Source organism: Trachurus japonicus, chromosome 16 (assembly GCF_045865225.1).
Source record: "Trachurus japonicus isolate A0001 chromosome 16, Traja_1.0".
NCBI classification, from domain to species: domain Eukaryota; kingdom Metazoa; phylum Chordata; class Actinopteri; order Carangiformes; family Carangidae; genus Trachurus; species Trachurus japonicus.
In genome coordinates this window covers 13641239-13661596 of record NC_140922.1, presented here as the reverse complement: position 1 = coordinate 13661596, position 20358 = coordinate 13641239, and the positions used below count along the sequence as shown (strand labels likewise).

At 43.7% G+C, this 20358-nt stretch overlaps 1 protein-coding gene across 1 annotated transcript in view; it reads left to right on the top strand.

Annotated features, from left to right (window-relative positions):
- lars2 (leucyl-tRNA synthetase 2, mitochondrial) overlaps positions 1-15824 on the top strand; it is a 30412-nt gene extending 14588 nt beyond the window's left edge. Inside the window, exons 9-21 of the mRNA XM_085801704.1 lie at positions 432-591; positions 1167-1271; positions 1785-1900; positions 2002-2285; positions 5891-5989; positions 8914-9051; positions 9132-9235; positions 9869-10048; positions 10202-10371; positions 11338-11415; positions 11518-11629; positions 13361-13488; positions 15568-15824. Coding sequence (XP_085657830.1) covers positions 432-591; positions 1167-1271; positions 1785-1900; positions 2002-2285; positions 5891-5989; positions 8914-9051; positions 9132-9235; positions 9869-10048; positions 10202-10371; positions 11338-11415; positions 11518-11629; positions 13361-13488; positions 15568-15747 — 1854 coding nt within the window. The 3' untranslated portion in view covers positions 15748-15824. The remainder of the gene's footprint in view (positions 1-431; positions 592-1166; positions 1272-1784; positions 1901-2001; positions 2286-5890; positions 5990-8913; positions 9052-9131; positions 9236-9868; positions 10049-10201; positions 10372-11337; positions 11416-11517; positions 11630-13360; positions 13489-15567) is intronic.
- Positions 15825-20358: the final 4534 nt, after the last annotated feature.

The window sequence follows — 20358 nt, the reverse complement described above, 5'->3', positions numbered from 1 at the left end:
TAAAAAAAAGATGGTTACAGGATGTGAGATTGCATTGCATTAGTGTATTTGTATCTATGTGTAAATGGGAGGGGGTTTTCTCTATCAGAGTGCATTGCTGCTCGTCTCATATTACATCTTCATGCCTTGTCACAGGAGCTTTTCATTTAATTCCCGTCTTTTATAACATGACATACAATAATTACCACTGACCCCCTCTACAATGAGTATTTCATCTCTAAATAAGTTTAGGATGACATTGCTTCATCGCTGAAATACTTTTATTTATATTACAAAACCAAAGATGCTGCAAAGACATGATATTTTAAAATAAACCCCTGCAGGTAACAGACTGAGGAGACAGACTGTCCTCCTGATTAACTCAGCTCCGGCGCAGCGGTTGGCATATGGACGCTAAGAGATTCCCACATGCTTCTTCTATTATCTCTCAGGTTAACGGGGTGGAGACGGGGGAGACTCTGTCGGCCTACAGCTCCTCCCCAGAAGCGGTGTTCGGAGCGGCCTACCTGGCCATCCTGCCCTCCCACAGACTGCTGCACGGGAGCAGCCCGGCGCGCTCGGCCCTGGGGAAGGCCTTCCAGCCAGGCAGAGGTGAGCGAGCATCTCTCCACTCCGGCCCGACCGTGGCTCATCTGTCAAGGTTTACAATATGATATCCTGCTCTTGAAGGCGGAGGAGGACAGAATGCACATTTAGATTTTTACCCTGGCAGCAACTTAATTAATTACTTTTTGAGGGGTGAAGTGGCTCTACACCTGCAGACTGTCACGACTTGAAAAGGTTATTTGCAAAGGTTACGGTCCTTTGGATATTATGTGTGTTCATTATTGAGGGAGAACCTAATTAACAAAGGCGGTGCAGTAGTGAAAAATCAATCCTCACATGCGGCAGGAAAGAAAAACCTATATGATTTGTTTGTGTGATTTGAAGTGCTCTTTTATAGGCTACGTTACCGCGATGGACACATGTTTGTGGCTTTGAATGTGATTATCTTTTACTAAACAACCATCCTGTCAAGGTATGGCTGCAGTAGTTGAAGTTCACTGAGTGTATGTTAATTGGGATTCCCTTGAGGTTTCTATCTCAGCGGTTAATGATTGTTGATAATGAGCTACCAGGGGGAAGCGGCGCTGCCTCTCTCACGTCCCCTGCCCTCCGCTCTGCAGACGCTCTGACAGAGGTCACCGCGCACAACCTGTTCACCGGCCACGAGGTTCCCCTGGTCATCTCACACAAAGAGGCGTTTGATGGCTATTTGGACACTGTGATTGGTGAGTTATTACCAGTGTATGTGTGTGTGTGTGCGTGGGTGAGTTGTGCAACCACCCACATACTGTAATTACTAAGCTTTAATTTGGACTTATTTCTTTAATACTACAGACTTAAACTAACAGGAACACTTGACATCTACATGTAGTCATTTGAATGATGTGTAAAGCTGTATATGTAGGGTTTAAAGTACTTTAAACCTTGAAAACCTGAGAGAGACTTGAAGTTTGTGCAAAAGATACCGCCCCAATTTAACATTTAGATTCATTGTATGTCCATGTCTCTGCATCCTTCAGTATTACTGTTGCTGTGATGATGTGAAACCAGTGGGTGTTTGTCTCAGCGAGTGTGGAGGTGGAACCCAAGGGATTGTTAACGATTAGCAGCATCACAACATGCTTAACATCACCACAGGGTTTTTCTCTCTCTCTCTCTCTCTCAAGAGAAGATTATCTGTATGTGTGTGTGTGTGTTTTTGTATGTCCACAGTGTGTTTGTTTTACTGTGTCTGACAGGTATCCCAGACTGTAGCGAGGAGGATCTGTCCGTGGCCCGAGCTCTGAACCTGAAGTGGAGGACGGTGCTGAGCAGCGATCAAGACGGGACTCAGACTTTGATTAACTCTGAAGAGGTTATGACCGTCATCAATAACATACAACGGACTATGATAAGTTTGATATGAATAAACAAATGCTTAAACCCTCCTTTTATGTCCTTTTGTTGTTGTTGTAGTTCTCTGGCCTCAGCAGAGAGGACGCCTTCGACGCCGTTACCCAGAAGGCCAGAGAGCGCAAGGTCGGCGGCCACCTCACCAGCTCCAAACTCAGAGACTGGTTGATATCAAGACAACGCTACTGGGGCACCCCCATCCCCGTGGTGCATTGTGGGTCTTGTGGTCCGGTTGCAGTCCCCGAAGAAGAACTACCAGTGACGTTACCGAAGCTGCCGTCTCTCAAGGGAAAGGGGGCGTCGCCTCTGGAGGCCGCTCATGACTGGGTCAACTGTAAATGTCCGAGGTGAGAACACTGTGATGCACTATTACTTTATTTTCATGTTTTATTGGAGCAATACACATAAACACCTCCACCTAAACTCATCTGTTTGCTTCATGGTGGCATCAATTTGATCTCGATACATGCGTTTCTCGTATTCTAGCATTTCATTATCATACAACAACATCATATCTGATTTTTTTCTTGGCATTTTGTCTTCATTTTTTCATTTGCACTTCAGCAGTAGCTATTATCTACTAGATATATCCCAAAAGACTTGCAACAACAAGCCCACACTCTGCCCTCTCCAGATCCAGTGGAGTTAATGCTGTAGTTACTAATAGCCAATGGGTGTATTTTTATTACATAATCACAACTTAATATAGTATTTTCTTATGATGGTAGTGCAATCTCCCAATATTAAAATGCACAGAGAAGTGCTTATGGAATAACATGCATCACATACAACACAAAAAGCAGGTGTCAATAGCTGCAGGTAAACTAACTGTATGTTTGTTTGTCTAAATATAATTATCAATGCGCTGTAGCTGCTAGTTCTGCTTTTCAGCCGCAGCTCATTAGCTGGAAAGAAAACAATGTATTTTCTTCAAGTCGCCTTGACTCAAAGTCGACACCACGGTATGAGATAATGATACAGACAGAAGATTTACCTTGTGACACTGAACGCAGCTGTAAGCTCATAAACAACAATTAAATTAGGTAGTGTACTGCAGACTCTCTTAAAGAAGATAGTCATCTGTCGACTTTTTACCTTCCCTTCAAAATAAAACACTCTCACTCCCAGACTGACAAATCTTTAAAAATTTGTACATAGAGGAATAATTTGACCTTTTGGGGAAAATCTGCTTATTCACTTTCTCAGAGATACACAGGTGTGAATGGTTGGCACAAAACGAATGAGTCAACAAAGAGAAAACACATTCTGAATTTTATTGGATTCACAGATTCATCCTCTATACAATAACTCCAATTAACAACATTAGAAACTAATTATTTTCTTCGGTGGATCTGGACACAGCTTGAAGGTACTGGAAAGCACCAACTTAAACAGATTATTCTGACTTGGATATAAAATAGGGTCCTCTATGTTATATAATTTTGATTTTTTTTATTTTATTTGAAAAGTGCACTGCAACATCCGCGGCTCCTTTCGGCCATGTGATGTGGTAAATCACACACAGAGAGGGTTGGAGGAAGTGTTATTTCTTTCTTGCACAACATAAGCGATTTGGGGGAAATGATCCTGCCCATTATGGTGTTTGCAGAGTGAGAATTGAATTATGTTAAAACCCTCTCCAGTGGCAGCCTCTCCTCTGTCTGTACTTCCTGTATTTCCTCAGGAGAGCAGCACTGACATAAACGAGGCGGCTGTCATCATGTGTGGGGCTGAGAGGACTGACGGCTTTACAAGAACACACAGAGCAGCGAGAGCAGCGAGAGCCTGTGAATTGTGTGATTAATACTTTTGTTCTGACGGGGGTTACGTAATGAGTGGCATCTGTGACAGGAGCAGCATGAGATGATGATGATGATGATGATGGAGGTTACATAAAGCAGCTGTGCCTCTTGAGACAACACAGATGCAGGCACACACGTTTACCTTTTGTACACGTAACCTCACACACTCTCACACTCCCACACTGACGCACCTCACTGGTAATTCACATCTGAGAATGCATTTGAAAATGTTGTGCGACTGTACGATCCCCCTACACACACAGACACACACACACAAACTAACATGGGAATTCCTCTTTGAATAAGACTAATCACCATCCTGGCACCATGTTGATTAAAACAATGGCCCACTCAGGCGCAGATGGCACAAGTCATCAGATTGTGTTCACTCACTTCCACAAAGCTACTATAATTTCTCCCATCAGCGGTTGATTGATGGCTATAATCAGAAAAGACGCCGTTATCTCCCCTTCGTCCCGTCTCCCCTCTGTTGTTAAGTGTCTGTGGAAATTTGTTCTCTTCACTCGTCGACCATGTCCAATTAAAGTTTGAGTGGAACACGGACGCGCCGAGCGATGAGAGATGGGCGACAGAAAATGGAGTTTCATCCGTCCTTGAGGAAGTCATTTCCCGTGCGCCCGTCTCATCTCTGACCCGGCGCACCACTGGAAATTGGTCTGCCAACTGAACCCTGCCTCAGCTTAGCCTGGCAAGGAAAGGTGTGCACGCAAAAGTGTGTGTGTGTGTTGTTCCATGAATTTGCAGGTAAAGCGAGTAAGCAAAGCGCACACACACACATTTTGCAGCGACACCGACACACAGCAGATGGAGGGCTATTTTCCATGGGAATAGAGGCTTGGTGGAGTGGGCAGCTGCCTCTCTTGTCTCATCTGTTTGAGAGCCTTTTGGCTCTTTCTGGCTCATCCTGCGAACACTCGTGCACACACACACACACACTCGTGCACACAGGTTGCTTCAGATTCAGTTTCTCAGTTGAGGCGTTTTGCTCTTTTCCCGGTTTCGTGAAGGGCCGGCTGCACTTACACACCTGTCTGTGTGTGTGTGTGTGTGTCATGTGGTGTGACTGTAGCTGGTGTCAGCTGTCAGTCAAATTGCTACAATCTGGCCTGTGATTGGTCAGAGAGATGAGGTCAGACATCTTAGTTGCTCCAGCTCCGTTTTCCAGATTCTCTGAGAGATTTCTATTCTTGGCTCCTTTTGTGGCGTTAACGGGCTTCGTTATGCTGCTGCTGGGTTTTCATTGTAAGAATCAACACCTGGCTTCCAAATATTAACCTTGCTACACCTTAGCCCTGTTGCTAGGCGACGCTCAGCTCTTACCTCATCATCACAGCCTTATTATAGACTGGTATATTAGGTGATCGAGGGGTTTTGCCTCTTGATGTGTGTGTGTCTGTGTGTTCGACAGCGCGTTGGATCAAAAACACTCTGATACAAATGTTTGTTCCGAGTGAAAACGTCAGACAGAGACACAGAGAGACGAAACAGAGACATCCCATAAGGTCCAGGAAGACGATACCTGCTCTGATGCACACGCTGTAGCAAAGCTCAGAGCTGCTTCTCTGTTTATCTTTCTGGGACACTGATTTCAACTCTACTGAGACTCATTATATAGTAAAAGGCAGACGCTTTCACTGTTCCATTAAGCGCTTTAAATCTGAAAGAAAAAAAACTCTTTTTTTCCCCGTGTCTTTGCGGACGTCCTCTCCTCCACTGCGAAAGTGATGCTGGCTTGATTCGCGTCACGTACCCAAAGCGCTGTTTGGCTTGGACGGGAAGGGGGGTGCAAGGTGGCATTTCCAACACAAACACACGATCATGTGTTGGGCCTGCCAGTCCGCTCCCTGTTAGCTCAGCCTGTTAGTCAGGGCACAGGAACAGAGCTCCGGTGCCAGTCTGGCTTCGGCTTGGCTTCCCTACAGGGACATGACCCCCACAGCCAGATGGAGCCAGCTTTACACTCACACACTCACACACAAACACACGTAGACAAATCACATAATGTGCCATTTCTCTAAGCATACAAACAAGGATCATTCGTTTGTTCGCTTTTAGTTTGTCAGCCTAATATTGATTTGTGTGCGGCCTCTCCCAACTCTCTCTTTTTTTCTCTCTCTCTCTGCTGTCAGATGTAAAGGCCCAGCGAGGAGGGAGACCGACACCATGGACACATTTGTGGACTCAGCCTGGTATTACTTCAGATACACCGACCCTCATAACACAGACCGGTACGTAGCCTACATGTCCTCAGAGAATCACTTATATATTTGCTTTTTTCTCTTACACCTTTTTTCTATGACAGATTTTTTTTAGCACTCATCTTATTCTCACACTCTGTTGGAATCAAAATGAAACGAGAAGAAAAGAAAGTTGTGGAAAGAGGGTGGTGGAGAGGATCCTGAAAAATACATTTTTCTTTATATAATCTTTACTAAATAATACAAACTTGATTTCCTCTCATGCCTCCCACCCACACTTCCACACTGCTCTCTGAAAGTTACACTCAAAACACATAATTATACTCAACCGTAAGATCACCCGCTCTTTGCCACTTAACCCATTTCAAACATGCGTGTACTGCCTGCACAGACACACTCTCACACATACACACACTCTCACACATACATACACACACACACACTCTCGTCTGAAAGTTGAATTCCCTGCCAATAGAGATTATGGAGCCGTGGCTGTCACCTGCTGGGATGGTGGCGATACCCTAAGCTTAACAAAAGAGATTAATTTCCCGGCGCCCTGACCTAGCTGTAAAGCTGCTTTTTAAAGGGGAGGGGCGCTTGCTCTCGCCATCACTTTTCTTAGCGGGACAGATTATAACACAACAGAAAAAGCAATTACACTATTTGTGCATTTCAGTCGGCCTGCTGAGACTTATGTGCGCAAGAGATGCTGAAAGTAGCAAAGTAAGAGGACGGAAATGGGAACAGGGTGTAAAGTGTGTAGGTGTGTGTGTGTGTGTGGTTATGTATTAGATTCCCCCCTGGCCTGGTGCCAACTAACAGGCTAAATTATTTTCAGCCTTTTGAGTTCATAACTCTTTTTCCCCCGGTTCAATTATCCGTAGACACCATCAGCCGGAGACGGAGGGCGAGAGGCAGAGAGGCAGAGAGGCAGAGAGGTGGGGAGGAGAGTAATGACTGGTGTGAAAGGTGGCGCACAGAGATAGCAGACTGTCCCCAAAAAGCATCATTACTGTAGGTGGAACCCCTGCGTCTGCTGACCACCGTGGCAACAAGGCAGTCTAACCACACGCTGCTTCCTGCGTTGAAATCGTTACTTAACTGTTGCCATGAGAAGCTGAGCACAGAGGGAGTCTTCAGAGATGAACTTTAAACACACAGTACCTTTTTTTTTTTTTTTTTTTTCCCGCGAGTGTGAAGCCAGTAAGAGACGAGGCTTTAGGATGCTTCTGTCAGCTTCATCCCTGGATGCTTTGTGTGTCAGATTCAGGCTGCCCCCTAGAGGAATGGTGCGCGCACATCTGACAAAGCACATAATGTCTGCTGCCATCTGGTAAAATGGTTTTCAAGTCTGCCTTGCTACCTTCACTCGCCGATTAATCTAATAATAAAAATGACTGTAGTAATAAAGTCGACACATCAAAATAAAGTTAAAATGGGCTTGAGATTAGAAGGTTTACATTTAGCAGCACAATTAATTTTCCAGATATTGAAAGAGGGGACAATGCACCACAACAGAGTGAAATGGACAAATCATTGCACTGGGGAAATGTGCTAAAACTGTGTGGGCATTAAATCAAATACCAACAGCTCCGAACATGCAGTGTTTGTGTTTCTTGGAGAGAATATGATCCCAATGGTAAAGTAAAGCTCTGGAAAAAAAATAAGAGACCACTTTCACAAATGTTTCTTAAAAGCATCTCTACACGTATGACAGTCATTCTTTTCTTTTCCTTTTAAAACACAAACACAAACACAACTCATTCTACTTAATGAGACACAGATGAGGTCATCACCTGAACCACATCTGATTTTATAGGAAGATTATAAAAACCACTGCTGGGATTAAACTTTGACATTATCCTACAAAAACTGATTTATAAACTCTTCCTGAGTTAAAATATTCTTGCTGTGTTGTTTATGAATAAATATGAACATGTTTTCTTTGCATTATTATTATTCAAGGTCTGAAAAGACTTGATATTTTTTGTTATTTTGACTAGTTAAAGTTACCAGCCAATAAAAGCTCTAAATGACAATATTTTTATTTCAATTTTGGGAGAAATGTTGTCAGTAGTTGATAGAATAAAACAATTTTTTCTTTTATTTAATTTTACTCAAACGCATACCTATAAATAGTAAAACCAGAGAAACTGATCATTTTGGGAGTGGTCTCTTAATTTTTTCTAGAGCTGTTTATCTTGCCTTTGATAATCAGGGACTTTAAACAGCAAACAGTTGAAGTGACAACTTCAGTGCCCATTATACAGTTCAACACATAGCCACATTGGTGGAGATCAAAGATCACTAACTTGCTCTGAACATTTCTTAATATGTCTGGAGAGAACTTATGATTGATGTTAATTATAACTTATTGATATTTGCCTTAGAAACAATTAAATATCAGATGAGAAGTTTGTATAAATCTGTGTGTGACGTCAGAGGTTGTTGGTTGGCTGGAGAGGGAGGATGGCCATTTGTAGCGACATGTCTGATAAACTGTTAAAATCTGTCAAATTAGCAAAAACATTCAACATGCAATTGATCATAAACAAAATGGCTGTCAAATGTGACAATAGTGTACTAATTCTTTGTTGTGTTGCAGGTTAACAGTAAATATTTTTGCCTGTCTCTGCTTAAAGTCTGCTATTCATCTAATTAGCAGTTTTCTCTGAATAAAATGAGAAAAGAGTTGTTGGATGGAGCAGTGAAAACCTCCATGGGCGAATTAAAAAGTCTTTGCTTAAAGTTCTTATGCAGAAAATGTAAGGAGAGAAAAAAGATGTCAGTACTCGACACGGACAAATGATCTGGACGAACTGCAGCACAAAAACTAGGACTCCACAAATGACCACTTTTCTAGGATCTTCAAAAATCTCCCACCCACAGCGACGCTTGAACTCTCTCACACTTGCTGCTACGTTTTTAACATTTCACCTGTGTGTCCTCTTCAGGCCTTTCGGACGCGAACTGGCGGATCGCTGGCTGCCCGTGGACGTGTACATCGGAGGGAAGGAGCACGCCGTCATGCATCTGTACTACGCTCGCTTCCTCTGTCACTTCTGCAGGGACCAGAGTCTGGTGGCTCACAGGTGGAGTTTATCAGCTGCTCTCACTGCACACGGACATTTTTTGTGTATGTTTGTTAATGAGCCCTACTTCTGTCCGTCAGGGAGCCGTTTCGGAAGCTGCTGGTCCAGGGTCTGATCAAGGGCCAGACTTTCAAACTGGCTGACAGCGGCCAGTACCTAAAGAGAGAAGAAATCGACTTCACAGGTACATACTACCAAAATACACCTTACAGCACACAGAGGAGGGGGCGTGCTGCTATGAGGGTCTGCCAGATAAAAAAAAAAAAATACTCACAAAGGCAGAAATTTCACAGGAGACGCTGTCAAAGGAAAAACATTTTTCCTCTTTTTATGGTAGCATGTAATGACACCAGTATCTCACCTCTTCTCTTTGTGCCTCTGATAGGGATCCCTCTCTGCTTTGTGCTTCACAGCTTTGCCCCAATTAATTACACGTTAACCAGCTCCTCTTGACAAAAGTCAAATCACAAGAAAGCCTTCGAAGAATCCTCTTAAAATTGACTTCATGCCCACAGATTTCCAGCCTCTCTGTATTGCTTGGTAACGGGATAAACACCAGATATTGGAGGCTCATGGGGAAGGGAAGCATCTTGATCCCGGTGTTAGTGGCTCAGATTGACTCGTTCTTACATACAGTCATTTTCTTTTCTCTATCTTCTACTAAACGCTAATGGGAAGCAATCCAAATGACAGATATAAATTAAGATAGGATTTTCAATATGCTTTATTAGCCAGTGATACTAAATGGGGAGACCACTGCTAGAGTTCTGCACTTTGTCCATTTGTCTTTGATCCGCGGCTCCTAATCTGATTCTAGGTAAGGAGCCGGTGGCGTTGGGCGGTGGTGATATTGAGGTGACGTGGGAGAAGATGAGCAAGTCAAAACACAACGGCCTGGACCCCCAAGAGGTGGTGAAGCAGTACGGCGTGGACACGGTTCGACTTTACATCCTTTACGCCGCACCGCCCGAGCAGGACATCCTGTGGAATGTCAAGAGTGAGCGTTAAGCCAAAGCTTTACCTACGTTTATGCCACAAACGGCCTTCTCAAACAAATACATTGATTAGTTTTAATTCGTAAAAGCAGTTTCTCCCACACTGTGTCAAAATATCCCTTTTTGTCTGCGTCTGTGTGTGTTGGCCACTTCAGCGGACGCGCTTCCCGGGGTCCTGCGGTGGCAGTCTCGATTATGGCAGCTGGTGACCAAGCTGAGGGGGGCTCGCCAACTCGGAGATTTCCCCAACCCCTCCCTGCTGAAGAAGAAGGAGCTGGCGGAGGCTAAAAAGATCTGGGAGAACAAGAATTACGCTATTCAAGAGGTGGCGACCACACCGTAGCCTCACACGGGTTTCCATCACCTACGAATGGCTGAAAATGTGTCATTATGTAACAGTGATTTATTACAACAACTCTGACCAGTAGGGGTCACAAATGGAGCCATTTTTAAAATCTCAGCTTTTCACAGCTGTCAAGTGTTCAGCTGCATTGAATTGAACTGAATTTTCCAGCTTGCTATTTATGTTTGTTTAGTTTTTAAATGTGCAGTATTAGATATCTAATTTCCTTTATCCTGCACTACACTGTGCGTTTGGAAACTGAGACACGAAGTCGGAGGGTACTGTGTGATGGCTTGACTTCAAGGTAACATGTCACTCATCATCACACAGCCGCGCCGGTGCATAGTCCGGAGCTCCAGCCCTTTCGAGCCAATGCCGAACATCCGTCGCAACCTGAAACCCCCAGAGTAAAGAGTAAAAGAAGGGGATGGAAATTGATTTTAAATCCACTTGGTCTCTTTCACACTTTATAAATAGCCTCCTTTGGCTGCCAGGTTTGATTCGTTCTCTCCACCCCTAAGGGCCGGAGCTTTTAAAGGACCTCAGGCTGTTTGCCATAAGCCCCCAAAGCCGAGGCTGTCCTTTGATCCGTCCCTCAGAAAAGCCTCGGTCATCGACCTCCTCCTCCCTCAGGCCCTTCCCAAATGGGTTTTTCTTCCCAGAGGGCTAAGCAGGGGAATGCTGACACGGTGTGTGCCTTCTGCTGGTACACACGGCGATAACACAGAGGAGGCTACTGTCATTGTTTTCTGTCTATTATTATTTTTCTGAGGCATTTGAAGCCTTTATTTGACAGACACAGAGGAGACACAGTCCACCTGTCTGAAAACATGTTTATGCCCAGTAACAAAACCAGAACAAAAAGCCTCAGGCTGAGTTTTTGTCTGTTTAATCGAGTGTTTCATATATACAGTATATTTTATTGATCGTATTTTTATATATTTTTAGGTGACATCTCACTTCACCGATGACTTCCTTTTCAATGCAGCCATTTCTCGTCTGATGGGATTTACCAACACACTGAGTGTGAGTGTTGCCGTCTGGTATCTGGAAATAAAGACACTCTCTTATCCTTTATTACTTAACAACACATCACATTTCTCTCACTGTGTGTCTGTGTGTGTTCAGAGTGCCACAGTCAAGGTGGTGCAGCACAGCCTGGAGTATGAGGAGGCTCTGGCTGCACTGGTGATGATGACGGCACCCTTGGCCCCTCACCTGGCCTCTGAACTTTGGGCAGGTGGGAAAACAAGCAAACTATTCATAAATGATAAATATTACCCTCATGCAGATGCACACATTGTATGCACAAAAGAGTCGGCCGGAAGCACATGATTGATTTCATTACATTTCTATAGAATAAGAATCTTTTTTTTTTCTGAACAACATTTTATTTCATCCACAAGTTTTTCTTTTTTTAAAATTGTGAAATAGGACAGTACAGTGGTATGGACAAAAAGAAATTGTGAAAAACGAACAACAACATTGTGGTTTTATGTATGTGTGTGTGTGTGTCGCTTGAGAATATAACTCGCAGTAGATGTAGTGTTAGAAAAATCATTATGATAATAGTGATGGGCAATAATGATATAAAGTTTGATAATAATACTACTAATAATAATAGATACTACAATTAGGAAAAAAAATATAAAAATAAATATAGACATGGGAGGAGAGAAAAAATAAATAAATACATTTTAAAAAAAAGAAGAAAAAAAGAAAAGGGGAAATGTCGCACTGTCATCAATAGTAGTAACAATAGTCTGGACAACAATAATAATAATGATAATCATCATAGTATAATAATAATGGTGATAAATAACGATAATAACAATATGGATAATCTATAGAATAAGAATCTTAATGGGAGCGCCTCATTATTTCACAATGGTGGAATTATGTAAAGTTTGCGGTAATTTGAGTGCATTTTTGATGACCGCAAGAGGAAGTTGCCTCAGATAAACGTAATGTTGACTCTGCTGCTTATCTAATGCAAGTGAACGCCCCGCAGTGATGTAATCCACAGTGAAGTCAATGAGTGAAACCTGTCATTGAGACTTTAACAAACGCGCCGCAGTACCTGTTATCTGGAACGCACACACACGCCGTCCATCATATGAAACTGAAAGCAGTATCAAGAGCTCTTGACCTATAGCAGGCGACAAACAATAGGGAGGAAGGTCTAGTGTCATTTTTCAGGCCTCGTATAGAAGTTTGCCCCCGCGCTGGCCTGGAGGACATCCCCTTATTGTTGATGACACACGTACACAAGGTTTCTGCACACAGCTGAGAGAGAATAGAGGTTCCGGAAAAACACATGGTCCAGCTGATAGGCCGGGTCAGGAAAATCTGACGGACCACCGCCGAGGGGGAAGAGAGGAGCGAGTGTTTTTAATAAGCTGCTTGTGTGCGGTTCGGTCGCTCTCATACGTAGTTTTAATCCTGGCATATAAACAGGACATGCTGGTGAGGGCACGTGACCCCCGCTGCACTCAGTCACGTTGTGCATCTGCTAACTCTCACTCGTTGTTGTTAGTAATTTTACACACACACACACGGGGCAGGATAGAGGAAGTTCACATCCTTCCCTTGTGCCTCCAGTGGGATGTTCACTCACTGGTTTAACTGAGAGTCAGGAGGACGGGGGCAGGAGGGGGCGGGGGGGTTGGTGGTGGTGGGATAGCTGGATTGTTTGACCCCTCCTCGAGATATTATTTCTCAACATGCAGAGAAACAAACTGGGTAAAAAGCAACAGAAAAGTCATTTTCTTGGCTCGTTGCACTCGGAGACAATGAGTTCACATTGTTCTCGTCTATTTTCAAACGTTTTCCTTCCTCCTCCTCGGCTGAGAAAGGTGTGTAGTTGCTTTTTTTCTCTGTACCTCAGCACATGAGACCAGCTCCTTAGTGTGTCACTGTGTTGGATTGTCAGTAATGCCCCTCTGTGTTTCCTCCTGCCCCCCTCCCTCAGGGCTCTGCCAGGTGAAAAACCCCCTCAGCCCGCTGCTCCAGCAGGGACGAGACGTCCTGCAGCAGCCATGGCCGACTGTGGACCCTGACTACCTGAAGGCCCCCGACTTTGTGGAGCTGTCTGTGCTGGTAGGACCACTCCCACTCTCTCAGACGTGAACACACTCACATGACGCTCCATTAGCACACAACGTTGTCGTCTTTTAGATCTGTATGGTGCGGTCTGAACACACACAAGGAAAAAAAAGCTCAAAACGAGGCTCTTAAACAAAGCTCTAATTTCTCTCATTTTTTAATTTTGAAGATAAAAGGTTTCCGCTCAGTGACTGCACTTGGCTCATTATTTATACATAACTTTATTAATAGGTATATGCACACACAGTCTCTCTTGCATCCGCTGGCATTTTCACTCAAACTATACTCTTGAACCCAAAGTCTTAGGTCCATGATTTCATTCATAGTCTGTAATTTTCAAGAGAGCCTATGATTACCCTCTGTGTGTGTGTGCTTGTGTGTGTGTGTGCTTGTGTGTTCGTGTGTGTGTGCTTGAGTGTGTTTATGCATCCACATGTCAAGTGGCAGGCTTTAAGCTAAAAAGACAAGTGGGTCAATAATTAAAAGCCAGGAGCGGAGACACGGTGTTATTCCTGACTCTCTTACTCTCATTTCTTGTGCTTTTTTTTTCTGCCTGTGAGCTTCAATCACACAAATGGTGAAAGCCCTCAGTTTGGCAGTGTGTGTCATCATCAGGAATGAAAGTGTGTGTGTGTGTGTGTGTGTGTGTGTGTTTGTGTGCTGGTGGGGGGTTGTGTTTGTGTAAGAGCACTTTTCAAAGGCGTACAGACAATCAGAGGGAGTATCCAGCTGTGATGGAAAGGCTCCGAAAAATCAACCTGGATCAGACGCAGACATCACACATGCTCACACTGATGCATGGATGCACACAAACACACATGTACACACACAGAGACACACACAAACACACACACACACACACACACACACACACACACACACACACACACACACACGTGTCAGTCTTCACATTGGGACAAACATTGACTCAGTTCATAGATAAAAGCTCAAACTGATTTAATCTGACTGATCTCCCAAGCAGGTTATACCCCATGAGAGAACAACCCCTAATCCCACACACACACACACACACACACACACACACACACACACACACACACACACACGTGTTAGTCTTCACATTGGGACAAACATTGACTCAGTTCATAGATAAAAGCTCAAACTGATTTAATCTGACTGATCTCCCAAGCAGGTTATAGCCCATGAGAGAACAGCCCCTAATCCCTCACACACACACACACACACACACACACACACACACACACACACACACACACCGAGGTGATATGTGATGACAGCACAGTCAGCTGACTAACAGCACCTGTCTTTCACTTGTTGAATTCTCCCTCTGTGCTGAAGCAGAGACAAAACATAGGAGAGAGAAAACCAGGAGAGTGTTGCCTGTGTGTGCGTGCGTGCATGTGTGCGTGCGTGTGTGTGTGTGTCTGTCTGCATTTCTCTACCAACCCATATGCGTTGCCTGCGAGTGAAAATAACACTCCTTTACACATTTTCCTTTCTGCGTTCTTATTTACCTCTTTTTCTTGTCTCTTACACAAAACTCATAAATCCCACACACACCCTCTCCACACACACACACACGGACACACACACTGCATATATCTGAGCTCCCACTGGTCGATGATGATGATGATGATGTTGGTTTTTACTTCAGACTGAGCTCTCTGTTGTGGGCGTCCTCAGCCCTGTGGAGACGACCTCAGTCCCTCTGTCCTCTAATCACGTCGTTGGGTTTGTCCCAGAACGGGAGGCCAAGGCTGTGCGGCCTCAGGCACACACACACACACGAACACACGCACATAAACACACACACACACACACCCCATTAATTTTCAACCACTTCCAGAGACATGATCGCATTCGCTCTGCGCACAAAATACACTTGTTTCTAAACATACAAGACGTGAGTGCCCTTCCCATACCTACCACTAACTATGTGTATATGTGGAGGCGGAGGTGGAGTCTTGTTATTTTGGGACTTTCATGTCACACGGCACAGACTTTGGTTTTACAGCTTGACATGGCCGAGCCTTTTGTCTGATAGAGACCGGACCGTAACTTCTGTGTTTACCTCCTGATTCTCACACTCAGATAAACAACCAGGCCTGTGGGACGGTGACGGTGCCGCTGCAGGCGTCCAAAGACACGGCGCGGGTGCAGCAGCTGATCTTGGAGAGCCCTCTTGGACAGAAGTTTCTCAGCGAGCGCAGCATCAAGAGAGCCATCCTCTCCCCGAGGACCGCCCTCATCAACCTCCTGGTCGACGAGTGACGAGGGGCGTGATTCGGCACAGGGAGACGTCAGTGTAAATATGTCCAAAGACATTTTATTTATATTTTCCTGTTTTTTTTTAATAAAAGTCTCAAGGAGCAGCGAGTTTCTCTCTTTTTCTTCTGTGCCTTATTTTTTTTTATAAATTGCCAAGTGAGATTTAGCACCTGTCTCTTTCAGATCACCCTCCCTCATTTAGTTCGACCCTTTTGGCAATCTCACATGAGCCCAAACACCACTTCAGATTCCAGTCAGCATTCTCACCACCACCCCTCCCTCCCACTCCCCACCCACCCCCTTCTAGCATCACACCCAAAACCACAACTTCACACCTCCGTGTCTGCCATATGCCTGTGTCTGCCCGGTGTCTCGGCTGAGTCACGCACTCATGATCTGCCTTATCAGAGTTCGTCTCCACCTCTGGTGCCGTTTTTAGCCGTTATCTGTCGCCCGAGCGCCATACATGGGCCACTGTGTGTCTGCCTCTGGGAACCCGTCATCATCAGAAGATCTGTTTAGAGACATCTGACCACATCACGGTCATCCTCTTGCTTACGCTGCGCCCATTCATCAGCTCACTGCCTATGTGTCAACATCAGGGCCAACATGACTCAGCCATTAGCGCACCGTCCTGAGCCAGCGGCACTGAAACGTATCCGTGTGTGTACGCCCACTGACCTGCCTCTTTAAAGGACTGTGTGAGAACACCGTTTTTCTGATGTGTACAAGCATTTTGTCTTTCACGACTCGCCGTGCCCACGTCTATCTCTTGATCCTAGAGTTTCAGCAGCTACACACTCTCTCACAGTCTCGTATTTTGTCTGGAACCAGTGTGAGAATGAACAAGAACTAGAGTCTCTTTGAAAAGTGAGATGCACGTGTCAGTTTTGCAAAGTCAGCTTCAGTTTGAGGCAGCGCTTGAATTTTTACGGCATGAACACACTCATCATGTTACTAACAAAATCATTCTGTATCTTATTATGCGAATAAACGAAGTCTGCTTTATTTTTCGTTTAAACATGATGAATATAAAAATGTGGACAGGAGGGGATAGCATAACTTTCCCTTCTGATCCACCCCATTTTTCTTTTTTCTTTTTTTTTTTTAATATTCCTCAGCTGTATCTGACCATCAGGTGACAGGAAAAGGTTCTCAAGAGACACAGAATAACAGGAAGAGAAACCAGGAATAAGAGAAGGGGAGCAAAGGGCTAAAGCTGTGTTAGTTATTCACTGATTCAGACAATTTTTATCTAAATGAGATGCTGTCGCAGCACGAAACAAAGTGGTTTTGTGAGTACAAGACAGAGATAGACAGGCATATATCTTATGTGGCCTCATCTTTCTCTGTGCCATGTTTTCTTTCACACATTCAGATGGGCTGTATGTAGTGAGTTAAAATAGATTTTAACCCCCACCCCTTCCCCTTTCTGTCTTCTTCTTTTTTTTTTTTTTTAGTTTTGACTACCTCCTTTTCAGTTTGCTGCTTAGTAGCACAGCTAATAAACAGGTCTGAACTTGAGCTGACCTGAACAATAAGCTGAAGTTGCTGTGTCATTGAAAGCAGCAGCAGCAGCAAAGCAAAGCCATTTTTAGGCGGCTCAGAAATGCCAGGGAATTCTTCCCAGGATGAAGTTACCACACGTTTGAATAAATAGAAAACTAGGATATTTCTGAACGGTTTTCTTTTGTAAGAAAAAAGAGGTCTAAGCTGTACTGATGCATTTCCTCTAATAATTTATTTTGTCACTGGCAGCCCCTGAAGTCATTTAACACTTTTCGTCAGCTCTGCAGTTTCCATGACAACTAGGGATATTGAATAGGCAACAGTATTCCACTGTGACTCACTTTCTCTTCAGACCACAGTCATAGTCTTTCTTACACATTAGATGTACAGCATGATTTGTCTATGAGGAGGTAAAGAAAAGCACTCCCCTTCCTCTTGAGCAACTCTGCTGGTGGAAAAAAAAAAGAAGAAAGAAAGAGAGAAAGGGTGGGGTGCACAACGCAGTCGGAGTCACCCTCCGCTGCACCAGTCCAGTCCCTGGATTGGGTTGTGTATTCTCACAGGACGACGCGGTAATGCCACAGCTCATTATCTCGGAGGCTGACCTCAAGGCTGGTAATTTGGTCATCCGTGAATGTTTTTTGCGTGAGCTCATTGTATAAGCAGATTTTCACTAGTCCTTTAATTGTGATGAGGATAAAGCTAAACTCCTGGCATGTATCTGAAGGCCCTACACTCGCCAAAATTACTCATTTATTGACTGTACTTCTCCATAGTAACAGTCCTTCTTGGCCTTGTATGATTGTAAAATCACAACACAAGCCAATGTTGTGCAAAATAACACACGGTTGTGACTTGTGACATGTTTTGTCCTCAAAGGGATTTCTGTACAGTAAATATTCTGTTTGCATTCGCTGCCCATATTGTGTAAAATTGTATAAAAGTGTCTCAACATTGAAGGTAGTGAGTATTTTCCTCATCCTCACTTTTTATCTAGAGCTTTATTACTGTTTTGTAAACAAATCTAAATAAAATATTTTTGCATCCACCCGGAGCCGCTGCTGCCAAGCACTAATCACTCAGCGGTTATCTCTTCCTCAGGGCTGCAGCTCTCTCAAAGAAAAGGCCTTACCACTGAATATGCTTTTATGCAAATGTATTTGCCTTGACAGCTTTTGGCAGTATAACAAACTGTTACAGACCTAATCAACAGTCTTAAGTTTGGAGTGTGTTGTATATTGTGTATTTGCCTATAAAGCCCTCTGATATGATGGGTAGCCTACTGCTGGATTGACTGCTTGTTTCCAATGCTACAAGAGAAGACACTCCAATGAAAGACTGACAATAAGGAGGAAAATATTAGTTATTGACATGACATCATCACTGTTTGACTGAGAATATTTTATGAATGAGCTGTTTGATAGCTCCTCTATAGCCCACCTCCAAGATGGTAAGTAAAACTGGACATGTGGCCTATAAATCAAATTGCTCTTGTGCTTTTTTTTGGCCATTCATGTTGTGCTTAAATCACAACTGGGCCTATTAATGTAACCCGTGAAAACCAATGATCTCACGTTTTCCAAACCCCCTGCTGTTGTTAGCACATGTTTGAAATCACCTCACTAGATGATGCAAACATAGGATATGTGACATGTTGGACATGAGGGTATGTAGGAAACACCTTTCTGTTAATGTATACTAGTGAATCCCAATTTATAAGATTGTCTGAGTTCCTGCTCTCTTCTTTCAAATATACCGGCATCAGGTCCCAGAGAACAATAAATCTCTCATCTGTTTTTCTGAATGTGTGAGGAAAAAGAAGTAAAGCAAGTTAAGCCTCCTGCTTGAAGGAAAGGTTGTACTATGGTGACTGTTTAAACATACAGACAGGCAGTGCCCTATAAACCCTCTGTTTTAATTAAAGCACCGGCAGCAGCCTAGAGGCTCCATCCACATACTGACTCCATATTTTCTCACATCAACCAGGCCTGTCAGACAATATAAGAACACTCAGGCTTCAAATAAACACAAATACAATGTGTTCCTGTGTGGTTGCAGTGAGATAAAGTCTATTTTTTCCTCCATTCACATTGTATGAGTTCATCCCACCGTACCCCAACGCAGTCTCATTTATTCCAGTCAGGGTCAGGACACAGTGTAGAGGGGGTCACTGTGTGTGTGTGTGTGTGTTTGCTTCATGAGCAGGAATGTGTGACGTCAACCAACCAAAACAGAGGGGGCACAGGCCCTGTAAATAGCCCCCCTTCACCACAAGTAAAACACACCCATAGGCAGTAGTAGTTAGTTCAACTTCACAGATTGTTTTTGACATGTGGGAAAACTTTAAAAGTCTGAGAGGCACAGGTAGGGCTTTTAATCACTTAGAGATTAACTACCAGTCCTGGTAAATAATAATTAAATGTCTCTATACACGTTGGAACTGCATCAAGCATGTTTTCTTTATGTAGCCTATCCCACTATAATTAGCCTACCCATCCCCATTTACCTCATGTAGGCCTAGTCTTCCTCATCTCATAAGCAGCAGTAGCCTATGAAATATGTTGATAGGCTACTTTATTTACAAAAGGTCTGAATTGGAAGTTTTACTTAAATAAGAAATACATGGCTTACTGTAAGCGAAATAGGCTCCAGAATATGCTAAGTAGGCTATGTTGAATATTGATAAGCAAATCAATTGGGCCTACCAACTGCATGTCACATTTAAGTAGCTAGTAGCCTATAGTAAAAAAAAAAAAGTAGGCTATTATAGTAGAACTCCTTGGCTCAGACCTTCGGGTTATTTAGGGAGCGCTGTAGTTTCATTTTCTGATTAAAAAAAGAAGCGAATGAGTCAAAAGTTGCTCTCGATATTTTTTTTATTGATGACACACATCCTAACGCTTTTAACTGTGGAGAACACACACACACACACACACACCTATACAGGTACGGGGGGTTTACAGGGTCACTTTCCCCATACCAGCCCAGTGGTGGTTTATGAGGACCCTGCTTTCCCGTTGTCCTAGAGAGGTGGCTAAAAGATCAAAGTGGTCTAAAAAAAATAAAAAAAATTCCTGTCTACTTAGAATTAAACTACTGTGTAAG